General features: G+C 48.2%; 1 protein-coding gene across 3 annotated transcripts in view; it reads left to right on the top strand.

Moving 5' to 3' along the window:
* Nucleotides 1–14,250, top strand: part of LOC142576696 (monocarboxylate transporter 12-like) — a 162,112-nt gene that overhangs the window by 120,934 nt on the left and 26,928 nt on the right. For 2 of the 3 annotated variants that reach the window (XM_075686934.1, XM_075686932.1), the window contains one exon: nt 7,632–8,402. In XM_075686934.1, coding sequence (XP_075543049.1) covers nt 7,632–8,402 — 771 coding nt within the window. Of the gene's footprint in view, nt 1–7,631; nt 8,403–9,520; nt 9,762–14,250 lie in introns of those variants that run through there. The other variant, XM_075686933.1, reaches the window with a different exon arrangement.

Below are 14,250 nucleotides of genomic sequence, written 5' to 3'. Positions count from 1 at the left end.
TTAATGTCAACTAGAATATCGCTTACCGCCGTTTTTTCTTTAATCCACACTGCTGCATTTCTGTCTCTTTAGGTTAAGCTGAACATTCTTCGTTCCATTGCTCGTTGCGTGGTAAGGATGTTGAAGAGCGCTGCGTGGTCCTTAACTTCTTCTCCAGCTCTTTTGTTAATTTTTATGTTTCTTCTCCATATGTTATTGCCGGTAGAGAACAGTCATAGTACACTTTGGTTTTCATGCAAAGCGGTAAGCTTCCGGTCGTGGCTTGACAATGCCAGCTGTGTGCACTGCAACCCATTTAACGCGAATCTTTCTTGGCTTCTTCGGCCAAATTTCATGTCCGTTTCTCAGCATTATCGACTTGCTGCGAACGCCCTCCCCACGCCTACACTACGTCAAATGGAGGCTGCCGCTCAATGAAAAAAAAAAAAAAAAATTAAAATGTGCGATGGTCGATTTCGAACATGGTTCCCCCAGTACAAAGTCCCGATGCTCTAACCACGAACGCACTTTTTTCTTTCTTTATTTCCAAACATTGGGCAAATATATCAATTCAATCTACTCCACATGATGACACTATTTCCTTCTGCGCCGCTGAGCTTCTAGCTACGAAACGAGCTAAAACTTTACAAAACTTTCATTTTGACCATGACATCCACCACTAACCAAAGTTCATCGTCAAAACTTTGTTTCTTTACTACTTAATTCACGCAGGTTACTCACATTTTCAAAAGTATGAGCTTACTGGGCGCAGATTTACAACACAACTCCTTAAAGCCATGCAATCCCTCTATATGCTGTGAATGCCGGAGATAAAGAAGATGTCATAATGTACACTTACTTGCCCTGTAGCTAGGTAACGATTACCATGTGGTGTTAACGGTAATGCTTTTTTAAACGCTCTGTACATGTGACATCACGAAAAAAAGACCACATTCTAAAACCAGATATACGTCTCTGACAAGTTCTCTTGTTTTGCAGAGTAAATAGTTTTTTTTTATAGTAAGTACTCCCCCACTTCTTTTAGCCACATTTTATTATGTAGGTAATGAGATAATTAGTATGTAGTTTTAAAAGAACATTTTCACTCTCTCTGGTATCTCCAGAGAGAATGATATATCTATATAAGGGTAAGATATAGCGTTTCGCTTCACGGTATAATAATCGACACAATGTTGCTACATACATAATGCGCGATAAATGCGAACTTATCTGCCTGCGTGGCGCAGTAGACAAATAACTGATGGGAAAAAATAGCTTTAGAAAAACACAGCTCGCCACGACCACATCAGTAAAAGATTACTCGCTGCGTGGCATCCTCGATCCCACATAGAGACCAAAACTTTAGTTACGACATTCCTCAGTCGGACTTGAATAACTGTTTGCAAAAAAAAAAAATAAAATGGTTTGTTGTGCCTTGTAGGAACAAGAATCTAGAAACCAGTTGCTTTAGGAAGAAGCTTGCTAATGAGAAGACTTTCTCACCTAACTTGCGAGAAGGCTGCTTCTGCTTGTTCTTTCGTTTCTGACTGTCATACAAGCACATCGAAGACTGTGTGAAATTTGTAAAAATGGAATGGGAATGAGCTAAGAGCAACTAAGGACCTGCAGAAGATACCATAGATTGCTCGCCAATGAGATACTGCAAATGGTAGCACGTGCAAATATTGATAAGTCACACCCTACCAGGTGCAAGCGACCAATGCACGCTCAAAACGGGGGAGTAAAACGCGTTCATGAATTTTCAAGCTAGCGCTTCGGAACAGCAGTCAGCGTGTTAGGCACGTCGCATAGAAACAATTCGAAAAATGAGAGGACACTTACGCCCTTCTTACGAGTGGCAAATGTCCACTTGAACGCCGACGAGCAGTCCTTCGAGAAACGGACTCCCCGCGGCCGATCGAGCGCGCTGAGACGCTTTTGGCGAGGCGCAGTTGGAACGCAGGCGCGGACAAGGGATAGCACAGGTTTCCGAGAGCGATGACAACGTGGCGCCGCGGCGACGCCCTCCACCCTCACGCAGCAACTGGCAGCAGCCTTTCGTGCGCCATGCTCCGTCGAGGTGCGCTCGTGGAGCCAATGGGCGTGCCGCTTCAGGCTATTTCGCTCAACAGGCCCTTGGACGCACTGAGCGCGCCTTCTCGGTGACGAGAGAATATGGGGACGAGCTGGTTGCCTAAATGCGCTGCCCGCCTGTCGCAGTAATGTGCGCTGTGGCGCGTTGCTGCAAGGTCGAGCACGTTGTCTCGCGATTCAGCGCGTGCCAACGCTGCTGACCACCTGGTCAGTCCACCGCGGTGGCTGAGAGGCGCGTTCGTAGCTGCAGCGTGCCTCTTGTAATGCGACATTTCGCTTTGACGATTCATGAAAGCTTCGCGTACAGTGATTCCCACAGGGTGGTGGGATCGGCAATTCTTTTTTATTCTTCAATATTTCTTTAGAACCAAGCACAAAAGTCGCTGTGTCGCAGTAACCATTTTTTTGAGAGAATATGCACCCAACCACATCATTAAATGTAATACAAAGAGAGTTTTTTGGGGTAGCCCAAGTAAAGCACGCCACGTACGACGTGTTTCAAACTACTAGAAAGAGGAACAGCAGCGATCGGGGTCGTAAACGTAACCGCTGATAAAACTGCTATATCTGCACTGTCATTGGCAAACCGCCTTTAGTAGTTCAATCACAGGCCACGCTGCTGCTTGCACAGTTGAGTGCGGAGATTAGAAGTTCGCACCTTTATTGGTCAGGCCGCCCATACGTCGCTCAGTGTGCGGTCTAAGCACTTTCCTTGTACATCCACAGACAGACAAGAATAAAAGTAGTTCCATTCGGAAGAAAAGTAATAAATGTTGCTGTCTGCGCTTTAATTCAGTTCTTTAACACAAAAAATCCAACAATTTGTGTCTGTAATTACGAAACAGTACCCACATGCTTCCGGTTAGGCATATGCAGGTTTTAGGATATCTGTGCAAGCATTCCACTTTGCGCAAGGGGTCCAAGTTAAGCTGAAGCGTGGCAATATGCTCAAAGCCTAGTATTTCTACGGCGCCTTCGGTCAACGAACTTTCGTGATTATCGCAGCTACACGGAAGTCGTCACGGGCTTTTCACCAATATTGAGCCCTCTGCAGCAGTCGGGACCTCGATGTTCAAAAACATTTGCTCACTAAGCTGTGTAAGCTGCTATACGTGCGTACTTCAACTGCTATGACTACCGCTTTGGGATGGTACGCTGACCAAACCTCACTGACTCTGCAATGCCACAGCAGATACGTAGAGCTCCGCTGCAGATTCACCAAACAGCATGGAACCGGTATTATGACCCATATTCTGTTAATGATGAAAGACTATGCGAAATTTGACGGAAACGCGCTGGGGTTCGTCATATTTGTCTATCCACGAAAACCCACAATTTATACACGAAGTGAACGTAAGATATGATAGCACTAGTGGACAACCCAGTAAAATGGCAACACAGAGCACAGGTTGCACGAGTTAATAACAGCCGATTTTTAATAATAAGGCGATATCTGTACACTGAAATGTGAAACGACCGATAGCGCTTGAAGCGACGTACGTCCGTGCAGGCCTTTGTAGCGTGCCGGCTTCCTTTTTTTTCATTATTCCGCAGTAAGCAATATTGCTATTAGCCCCGAGAACGAACTACAGGGGTGACGTCAGGGCACGGACGCCGTCTGCTGCAGTTCGAGCTGCGTCCGGGCGCCTTCTGCGGTGTTTTCGTTTGTTCGGCCTCGTTCCCTCTGCTTGTATACTTATGGCGGTCGTCGCAAATATATGTTTACGACAACTTCGTTAGCGAAAATTCACTCGAAGAGCTCATTCCTTAGACGACAATGCAGCTCTCAACGGTAAGGCTATAGTGCCAGCCGAATGAGCGCAGGCCAGCCCATTGCGGTTGTTTTATGCGCGGATCGACAACCGCAAAAACATAGCATAAAAGAGTCCAGCTATATGACACCATACATGCCGCGGCGCAACAAATATGTCACAAACGCTGGCTATATATGACTTCTACAATGGTTACCTTGATTTTAATCCGCTACAACATGTTTGCTCACTACGAGTAGTTCATGGTATAATATCGAATTTTTGCATTTCTTCACAGAAACACTCCGCAGTAACAACTAACCCTGCAGTTTAGATTCTACCAGCACCACTTGCTTCTTGAACTGCTTCTCAAGATTAGGCGGTTCTCCATTCTTCAAATGTTTGAAGTGGCGGTATTTGGAAGTAAGGCGAATTGATGCTTGCAGCTATTAGCAGAACACGAAAAATGAATGCACCGATATAATATATATATATATATATATATATATATATATATATATATATATATGCAACGCGTTCCGCTCACTTGAGCAATTTACTGGTGCTTGTTGTTTTAGGACTATACATGAGGAATTCGTTTGGTGAAATGACACAGGCTTCTCGGCCCAAATTATTTAGTAAATATGCCTTTTAGACCGTATGAATGCAGCCAGAAAGAAGCCGAAGCGTCAATTATTAATAGTATGGGACTTATTGAAAATATCAGAATTCCCCGGATGAGGGTCGAAAATCAAGTGAAATATGTAATGCTTGTGGTGTATTCCTAATTAAAGTTTGCGAGGTTCTCTTTTATGTAGCGACAAAGCGAATAGTTCTTCGTTTGTATAACTAAACAACGCTGGATCGAGACATGTTGAGGCAGAAGGTGCCCGATTTTTCCTTTTCTAGGCAGCGTATAAGCTGCGCTGTAGTACCTCGAGTATATACTTTAGGCATTGCAATTGGCGCTGTAAGAAACTGCTTCATGGTTGCAATTCGAAGTCCTATTGAGCTGATGGGTTTCGCGAACAATGCGTGCCTCGCCCTAACGACAGTCGATTGCTACCGTTGCGTGAGGGGTGTGTCATATAGTCGATAAAGGCTACTGAGGACCACCACGAAACATTTCAGCGCTTGCAATTGATTGGCTCTCGATTTTAACCACGAAAGCTTTGTTTCAGGTAACTGCTACTATGGTATTTGTGAATTAACTATGTAAATAGTCTACATTACGCGCCGTCCTGTTAGCAACCACGTGCAATTCGTTTTATGGAGGCCTGTTTCAGAGAGCGGTGAAGGTAGCAGCAAATTTTTTTATACGAAATGCACGCATAAGTCTTTTACCCATTAATAAAGTGGCTACAGTTGAATAGAACAACTCACCAGAGCAATAAGAAACATGATGACGGCTTCGCTGGGCAGTGTCTTTCCAGCACAGATGACATGTTGACACCAATTACCAAAATTTTTCTCCCACGTAAAGCGCAATATCTCTCATAGCTAAGTACTAAGGGAATGTAAAGTTTTCAGCGAAGCATCATACACAACTTCGCGTGTTAAATTTGCAGACATTCTTTTTACGCAAAATTTATGGACAGACATGGCGAATATATGCATTGCGAAACCAGTAGACCCCTTCAACGCCACATACCTTGCCATATCCAATCCGCAAATTTTCTCGACTCACGCGCTTTTGAAGAAGGAATTCTGTGGTTCAGGCGTGGCAGCCGATATAGGCCGACACCTCCAACACAAAGGGAATGAGAGAGCCGGAGTCCTGGCCGTGACGTCACTCGCGAGAGGGCGCCACGCCATATTCTCGCCACTAATATTGTTAGGAATGTTCTACCAGTTGTTATGCTTGTAAAACCTTCTATGCTGCGTGCGTACGTGAAAAATTGTAGTCATGCCTAAATGAGCAGAGTTTCCTCGTGACGTGAGCTTCTTGAAGAATGCCCGCACGTTGGGGGACGCGCGTCGCGCAAAGGCTTTCTTTGAGACGCTGCCTACAGCGAGGGGCGCGAACAGAGGGCGTCATGATAACTCGGCACTGTTTTGTTGTTCAGCGCAACACTTAAGGATAGTGTAACGGTATTACTGTATATACTATAGTGAGCAATATGAGCGGGAACACAGGAGCCCGTGCCAGATAGCCTCGAACCCTGCCACGGGAGATCCGCGGCGGCCGCTGTCGGAAACGAAGTGGAAAGGAGGACGCTGTTCTTATGACCGTTGTTGGCACTCCCACCGTGCGTCCCTTTTATACAAAGTGCGGAACTTCGCATCGCCAGCACACAGTGATGAAGCTGTTTGATATTGCGGTTACTGGTAACTATGTGCACCGAAGCGTGACCAATAGTATCACTGTTGCGATGCGTAAGCATTGTCGATTACCCTGGAAATCTGTAACGCATGACACGATGCGTTCCATCAGGTAGGTCCTGTATACAAAAGCGCTTTACGCTAAACGCAGGAACGGGCGCCTAAAAGCTGCGCTCTCAAAATATAAAACCGAAAAAAAAAAATGACTCGCTGCAAGTCACTGCGACACATATCCGTCTTGGTTAGCGCGGTTACACGGCAGGCGAAACTGCGGCTAGGCCGCCAACCGAGCTCGGCAACCTCGGTTTAGTGTAAACGACGTTTTGGAAACGCGCAAAATGGCGGATGGTACTTCTCCCGACTGCAGCGCTGGCGCTTCCCAGATGTCTTCCAAAAAGCGTATCATTTGGCCTGACGCGACAACTGAGGGACGGATACGCATTTGGGAAGATAATCTGGCCGCTCTGTGCTCAAGTAGTTGAAGCGTGCGCCTCTACACAGAGATGACGGCTACGCACAAATTTCAACATTTAAGAACAGTGCAATGAGACTGGACAAATGAGACACAAACGCTGTGTGTTTGTGTTCGTCTCACTTTCTTGTCCAGTTTGATTGTGCTGCTTTTAAACTTATAACTTAAGTATTTTTAACACATACAGTTTTGTGATAATTTGTGCAATGTTAAATCGCAGTGTACATACATTAACACCTGAACGCACTGCCTCTTCTTCCTTTTCTATTCTTTTTTGAAAATGCAAGCGTATAGTTCGAAAGTGCATTCGGTTAAAGTTGTACTCTCTTTAATTATGTAACCAATGCTTGTCAGTTGAAACATTCATTTGCTCATTAAGAACATTTTTTTACCTTTTCGTGCAGTGGTCTTATTTTTTTATATATTTACCCATTTCTGGCCCTTAATTCTGACTTTTTGTATAGCTCTTTGCCCACCAGGCATGCTCACAACTGGGGGCAGGAGCATCGAAAATAAATAACCTACACGTGCAAAACGCAGTCTTACAAGTTAAAGTTCTCAAATATGACAATTGTTTTGCTGAAAAATAACATCTTTTACCACTGTAATCAAATGTCAAAATGAAGCATGTACGCAAGAGATCACGTAACGCGTCATCAGACCATTAACCGTGATCGGGATAGCCCGTGTAACTCTGGCGGACTACGGTTCGCGTTAACCACGGTTAAGCGAGTTAACCACGGTTAAGTTTAACCGCGGTTAAGCTGCCCATGTAACAAGGGCTTAGCGATAACCGAGGTTACGTTAACCACGGTTGAGGTCGCCCGTGTAAAAGGGGTATTATCGGCTGTCGGCGGCCAGTGAAATGCTACCGCAGTGGGAGTGCAAACGGTTGGCGGAAGAGCGCCCCCTCCACATCAGCGTATCGCTCTGCCGCGCGTGTTCCCGCTCGTATTGCTCGGCATAGTGCGCAATAAATACAGCGTGGTTCTTATTTCCGAACGGCATCGCAGCTATCGGAGCGGGCATGGTGTTCGTCGCCTCCCCGACCATCATCAGCGAGCACTTCGTCAAGCACAAGGGCCTGGCCACAGGCGTGTACTTCTTGGGCGCCACCTTGGCCGCCTTCGTCTTCCCGAAGTTGCTCGAGTACCTCTACGACAAGTACGGCCTGCACGGCACCCTTTTGATCTTCGGGGGAATGCTGATGAACGGTCTCGCGTTCAGCCTGTTCCCTCGCACCCCAGAGTGGAGAAGGTCCGCTTCGCTCGGCGCCGAGCAACCGTCCTCGGAGAACGAAAAGCACGGAACGTGGCGTCACGGAATGAGCGTCTTCAAATCGCCCATTCTGTACCTCTTCATGTACAGCTTCATCGTTCAGAGCTTCGGCTACGAGTGCTACATTGCGCTTTTCATCGACTTCGCCGTGGACCGAGGCGCCACCCTTTCCACAGCAGTGACAGTGTACGCCATGGGGGCGATCGCGGAGGCCTTCGCGCGGCTCCTGCTTCCAGCCGCAGTGGACCGCGGACTGCTCTCCAACAAGGCTCTCATGGTGATCGTCTTCGCCGGCCAGGGTTTAATACTCCTCGTACTGCCCTTCTTGTACATTCACGGGCTCATCTTCGCCGCTTCTGTGGGCACAGCCTGCGCAATTGGCGCTGGCATGATCGTGATTCCCGTTACGGTAGCCTGCTACTTTGGAGTGGAACGGATGTCAATGTCGTACGGTATCATCGTCGCATCAGCGGGGATGTTCTCATTTGGAAAGCCGACAGTCATAGGTAAGTCATACGCTTTGCCCAACTGCGGCGCCACAGTGCTTTGTAACCGGCCATGTAAGCCTTTACTAAATTTCCTACAACTGTCGCTATATAACGAAGAAATGGTGAAATTCGAAAGAACCTGCTTCTGCCGGTGTACTGACGAAGCTTGATTAGGGTTATGGATTTACAAAGGAAATTTCGCTGCCATTCACAAAACGCTTGTCCACCGAGGAACCACGGACCGCGTTAGTCATAAATAATGCCGCGCGAGTTTCATTCACAGTGCGTGGAAGCTCACGGCGTTCTCGACGCCCAGGTGGCGTTCCGCCGCCCACTTGCACGGCAGCGTCGGCGCGTTAAACTAGTTGCAAGCAAGACTTCTGCCTCACAACCATGATGACTCGCTTTAGCTGTTCGCCTTTGTTATCACATTTCTGCTGTAAGACGACGAAGTCCTCGCGATATCACATAACACATTGTTCTTAAGCGCTCTTAAAATTACTTGTATCTACAAGTATTGCGTTCGTAAATCGCGATCTGATTAACAAGCGCGCTGTAGTGGAGAGCTTCGGAATAATGCTGACCACCTGCGGTACCTTTAGCGTGTACCTAAATACCTGTACACGACTTGAACATTTCGTTTTTTTCCAGAAATGTAGCTTCGACGTACTAGGCTGTGGCCACACTAAATGACTATTTCGGCACATCCTCATCGCAGCAAGCGCATCTAAAGATTCAATGAAATACGTATAAAAGCGGTCACATGAAAACACAAGCACTCTGTTTAACATCACACATGCTGACATTTTATTTCACGACCGTCGAGCGTACGTTTTGCTATAGTCGACGCGAATAAGCAGCTAGTCAAGTGTTTATGGTGTATTTCCAGTGTATGACCCGCCGTGATTGCTCAGTGGCTATGGTGTTAGGCTGCTGAGCTCGAGGTCGCGGGGTAGAATCCCGGCCACGGCGGCCGCATTTCGATGGGGGCGAAATACGAAAACACCCGCGTACTTACATTTAGGTGCACGGTAAAGAACCCCAGGTAGTCAGAATTTCCGGAGTCCTCCACTACGGCGTGCGTCATAATCAGAAAGTGGTTTTGGCACGTAAAACCCCATAATTTTTTTTTCCAGTCTCTGCCCACCTGCCGGGTTGTGCATCGTCATACCCATGTGGCATCTACTGGAGGCGCCGATATTCAGGACAACCTCGCATATACTAGGGACGCTATAACGTAAAAATATTCCAAACTTTTCTATTCCAATTCTGCAATCAGCCCTCCGCGATCGGTCAAAAACTTTTTTGGACCATCCCCACATCACCTGTCTGTCACGCGACGTCACGAAAACCGCGATAGCTCGCCCTCTGATATGACGTGTACACACTGATTATGCACAAATGGACCAAAGAAAAGAAAAATATATATTTCTGATTCGACGCCTTTACACCATTAGACCTCGGCTATTGGTCAAAAGTTTTCGGGCGGCACCCACTTCACCTGCCTGTCACGCGACGTCACAAAACCGCGAAAGCTCACGCATCAAAGTGACATGTACGCGTTAACAATGCATTAATATGCCAAACAAAACTGAATTTTCTTGTGAATAGCCGCAGGCTGCCCCGTTCCGAAAGGAATGAAAGATGGCTGCCGCTGATCGCTCAGGCACTGGCTACTCGCACCTGGCGGAGAGCATGGGTTTAATTGCGTATAATAAAAAATTTTTCGTGGCCGTGTTACGTTTTCGAGCGCTTTCGGCACATTTACGACATCGTTCTGCCAACTTTTCTTTGCTGAGGATGCGTTTTAGCATCATTCTTAAGCTTCCCTTGTATGCCGCCGCGGTTTTCGACCAGCCACCTCAAGCTAAGCAACAGAAAGCGGACTAATAGCAGACGCCAGCACCTCCCACATCATGCGGTTATCGATTTTCAGTGCAGTGGCTCGGCCTCATCGAATCCCTCTCCACTTAAGAGTGCTCCTCGCCTCTTGTCAGCCAATTAGATTAGACAAGCCACTCAGTGTAGGCAATGTTATTCGTTTTTCAGGCAAACAAAAGTGACCTCTTATGAACGAGGACAGAGTTTGGTCTGTTCAGACAACCCCGCGGTTGACCGCCCAATGCTTGCGTCGGCGGTTACGCAAATTTGACGTCAGGAGATTGTAATAAAACATATTGGAATAGTTTTACGTTATACGGCCCTAGGATTCCAGTCCAAGCAATCTTCCTGAGCGACATTTTAGAAGCCACCGCAGAAGCAAATAAAACAAATATCAGAAGTGCACGGCGTCGCAAGAGACAGCCCGCGGGATCCTCCTTTATAGGTCAGACTAAGCATACAACGGTTCCCACAGCTAGGAACCCAACCGCCGCAGCTCTGTTTGCTTTTCGCGAGTTCGTCTGAACTTTCAAGGCTTCGAAGAGAGAGACAGTGATTGTGAAGAGAAGCAGGCGCTATGTTGTGCTCTAGGAAGCACGCTCAGTGCCTTGGGGAAGGGGACTTAAAGAGGGAAGAACAAAGTGAAAGTCATCGTCGGCACAGCACACATAGCTGACAGCGGCAGTGCATCTACAGCTTAGATAACAGCCCCGTGTCCTCCAGGAATCTAAGCAGGTGCTTCAAGGTGGCGCTGCATTACCGACTGGGGACCAAAATTTGTGACATCGCAGGGAAGCAATGTGGACGGAGAAGCCCCCTCTTTGGAATACGCGGCTCAGAAGCAGAGCAGGTGCTCAGTTGTGTTTGCCGCGCCATCGGCTGCCGGGTATGAAGCTGTGCCGTTGTCATCCTTGTCACACTTCCGCCTAAACCGGCTTCCGGCTGGAAGCGCCGCAGGGTAGACCTCTCCTGCCTGTAAGGCCGCGATGAGGCTGCTGCAACGTGTGCCTCGCATAGTCAAACGCGGTTACAGCTATGCAGACGGGTGCATTAGAATGATGCGCTGCGTTCGCCACTCGCAGAGGTGAAAAAGTGTTAAGAGTCGCCGTAGAGACAGTCGCCAATCTATGAATGGTCCCACAAGGATATTCTACAGAACGTTTTCCTACGATATTCCGCAAGAACCCAGCATGTATGAAAGCACCCTGAGATTGTGCAACGTGTTACAAACCTCAGTTATCCTCAACATACACCAACATCTGCCGAAAGCAATTATCTGACGCCCTCCGTTGATCCATCAAGAACACCCGAACGAGGCGGTAGAAGCCAAGTTAAAGAAATGCAAATTCTCTACAAGCTCGAGTCGACATGCTGGGCAAATCTGCAACTTGTGCGGTGTCGCGGTACGCGATTCCGGTGCCCTTCTGGATGGGACGGCGTTCGTAGCTGAAGTTCGTGAGAAGGACTTCCGCATGCCCACGAGTCATGTCGAGTACGCATCTAGCAATAGAAACGCCTTGCGTGAGCAGTAGTGCAACTATTTGCTCCGCGATCACATCCCTGTGGTAGGGCTTCTTGCATGATGCAGATACAAGGCGGCAGGATCGCGGCTGGACGGTCACGTCGTCGGCGATTCGCAAACGCTCATGTTGCCCGTCATTCGTCGTGTCGCCGTATGGGCTGGCAGAAAAACGTCGCCACACGTGCCGGAATGTTCATGGCTGCGCCGTGATCTAGCAGAAAATCCATCCCCAAGATGAGGTCTTTGCAGCAGCCGGGGAGAATGACGAAAGTGGCAGCGAAGCTAGAGTTACCGATGTGGATTCGGGCGGTGCATGTTCCCGTTGGTGTCGTTAGCTGACCCCCAGCAATTCTGATGTGGGGCCCTGTGCGCGGCGTCCAAAGGTGCTGTTCTTAGAGGAACTCCACTTAAAAGCTAAGCATACAAACTTCCTTCACCAGTTAGTTATTCGTAAAGACCGCGACAAGGCTACCACTTCGTCTGGCGGCGTGGAAATCATGCTTGATAAAAAAGTAGGGCGTGCCAGCGCTTAGAACTCCAAACAGCCGTTGAGGCAGTTGCAGTTTGAGCTGTGCTTCCAAATAAACTTACTACCATCTGCTCTCTGTACGTACCCCCACATTATCAGCTCCACAGAGAAGAATTTCAGGCCTTAGTAGAACTTCCTGAACCCTATATGATTCTTCGACATTTATATACACACAGTACTCTGTGGGTGGACCCTCAGTGTGATGTGCGAGGCTGTTCATACGAAAAATTTCTTTATTGAACTGGGGCACGCTTACTAAATAAGTAAAACCAACCTTTTACAGTAATTATAACAAGAAATATCCTTCCATAGATTTGAGCATAGCATCTCCAACACTAATGACGTACCTCCAGTGGAATGTTATGAAAAATTCCTACGGCAGCGACTGCTTTCATTTCATGCTGAACGCAACGAAAGGGGATAAGTGCCCGCCACGCGTTCCTCGGTGGAAGGCCGAATCAGCTGACTGGGAGCTCATCCCTGAACTTGCCGCGGGATGACACCGGCGCCCTCAACGTGGATGATGCTGTTGTGTTACGTTTCGGCCGAGCAGGGCTCCGAGCCGAGGCAAGAACACGACGCCGAACGACGTTACTTTATTCCGGCATTGCTGCTGCCGGTTGGTACAAAAAGCCCTACGGCGTGGCTGCGCTGTCCTTTTTACCAGCCTCGCCTTCACAAAGGGAGAGGGAAACAACCCTCCTCACGAGCAGAACCATGCGCGACAGCACCTTATCTCGCTGACAGGCTCGCCGGGCTTCGGCACTTGGTGTAGGCAGACGCATGCGCGTGAGCGCAACAGCTCCTCCCCACGGAAGAAGATTGGGGGGGGGGGAAAGGGGTTCCCAGAAGGTCCACACTGCAACACAAATGCACTTCCGAACGTTTTTCGAAGTTTGACAGAAGAACACATTCGGTTTTCCCTTGAAGCAGTTGAAGCGGGCGAAGTGCCGGACGCCACTTCGCCCGGGCGCCCGGACCCCTGGTGATTCCAAAGTTGCCCCTTTGCCAAATTGGGCACATTCTTGACAGATGAGCCCTTGGAGACGTGGTTCTGGAGTCTTGAGCTATTGTTCGGTAGATTGATCGGGAAACCCGTTCTCAGGTGACCGCAGACGTGAAAGGGTTGCTCGTGGAGGCGTCCATGGACAAGCTCCTGGGCATAGGCAAGAAGGCAAGCCCCCGCAAGCACCACAACAACCGCCGGGTGTGGCCCGACCCGACCCCGATACGCAGAGGGTTTTGGAACCTTTCTAAAAGAAACAGAACTGACGACCAGCGAGGACCCTCGACCGAACCAGGCCGGCTAATGAATTCAGAATGAATGCTTTGCTGCATTACTGCCGAGTGACGCCGAGTGAGAGAAGGCCCTGCTCAGGCCATCTGCATTTGCATGCAGAGATCCCTTCTTGTGTTTAACCGTGAACGCGTACGGTTGCAAACTTAGGCTCCAACGTAGTAATCTACCGTTTTTGTTCGACATTTGTTGAAGCCATGTGAGCGGCCTATGATCTGTAATAAAAATGAATTCTGAACCTGACAAGTAACACGAGAGCTTCTCTAAAGCCCACACTAGGCACGCGCATTCTTTTTCTATGGTACTGTAGGCTTGTTCGCGAGCGGTCAACTTTCGGCTCACGTACAGAATCGGATGTTCGTCTCCGTGCTCGTTTTCCTGGCTTAATACTACACCCACCCCTTTTTCGCTTGCGTCACATTGCACAAGAAAGGGCCTTGAGTAGTCCGGGCTTGCGAGGATTGGCTTTTCTCCAAGTGCAGCTTTCAAAGAAGCAAATGCAGTCTGTTTGGCTTCGTCCCATTCTACCCGAGTAGGGGCGTCTTTCTTTAGTGCGTCTGTAAGTGAGCTAGCAACCTCCGAGAAGCCCTTGATGTAGTGTTGGTAATAACCTACCATTCCTAGAAATGTGCGGATT

Source organism: Dermacentor variabilis, chromosome 3 (genome assembly GCF_050947875.1).
Source record: "Dermacentor variabilis isolate Ectoservices chromosome 3, ASM5094787v1, whole genome shotgun sequence".
Classification (NCBI taxonomy): domain Eukaryota; kingdom Metazoa; phylum Arthropoda; class Arachnida; order Ixodida; family Ixodidae; genus Dermacentor; species Dermacentor variabilis.
This window is presented reverse-complemented; position numbering and strand designations above follow the sequence as displayed.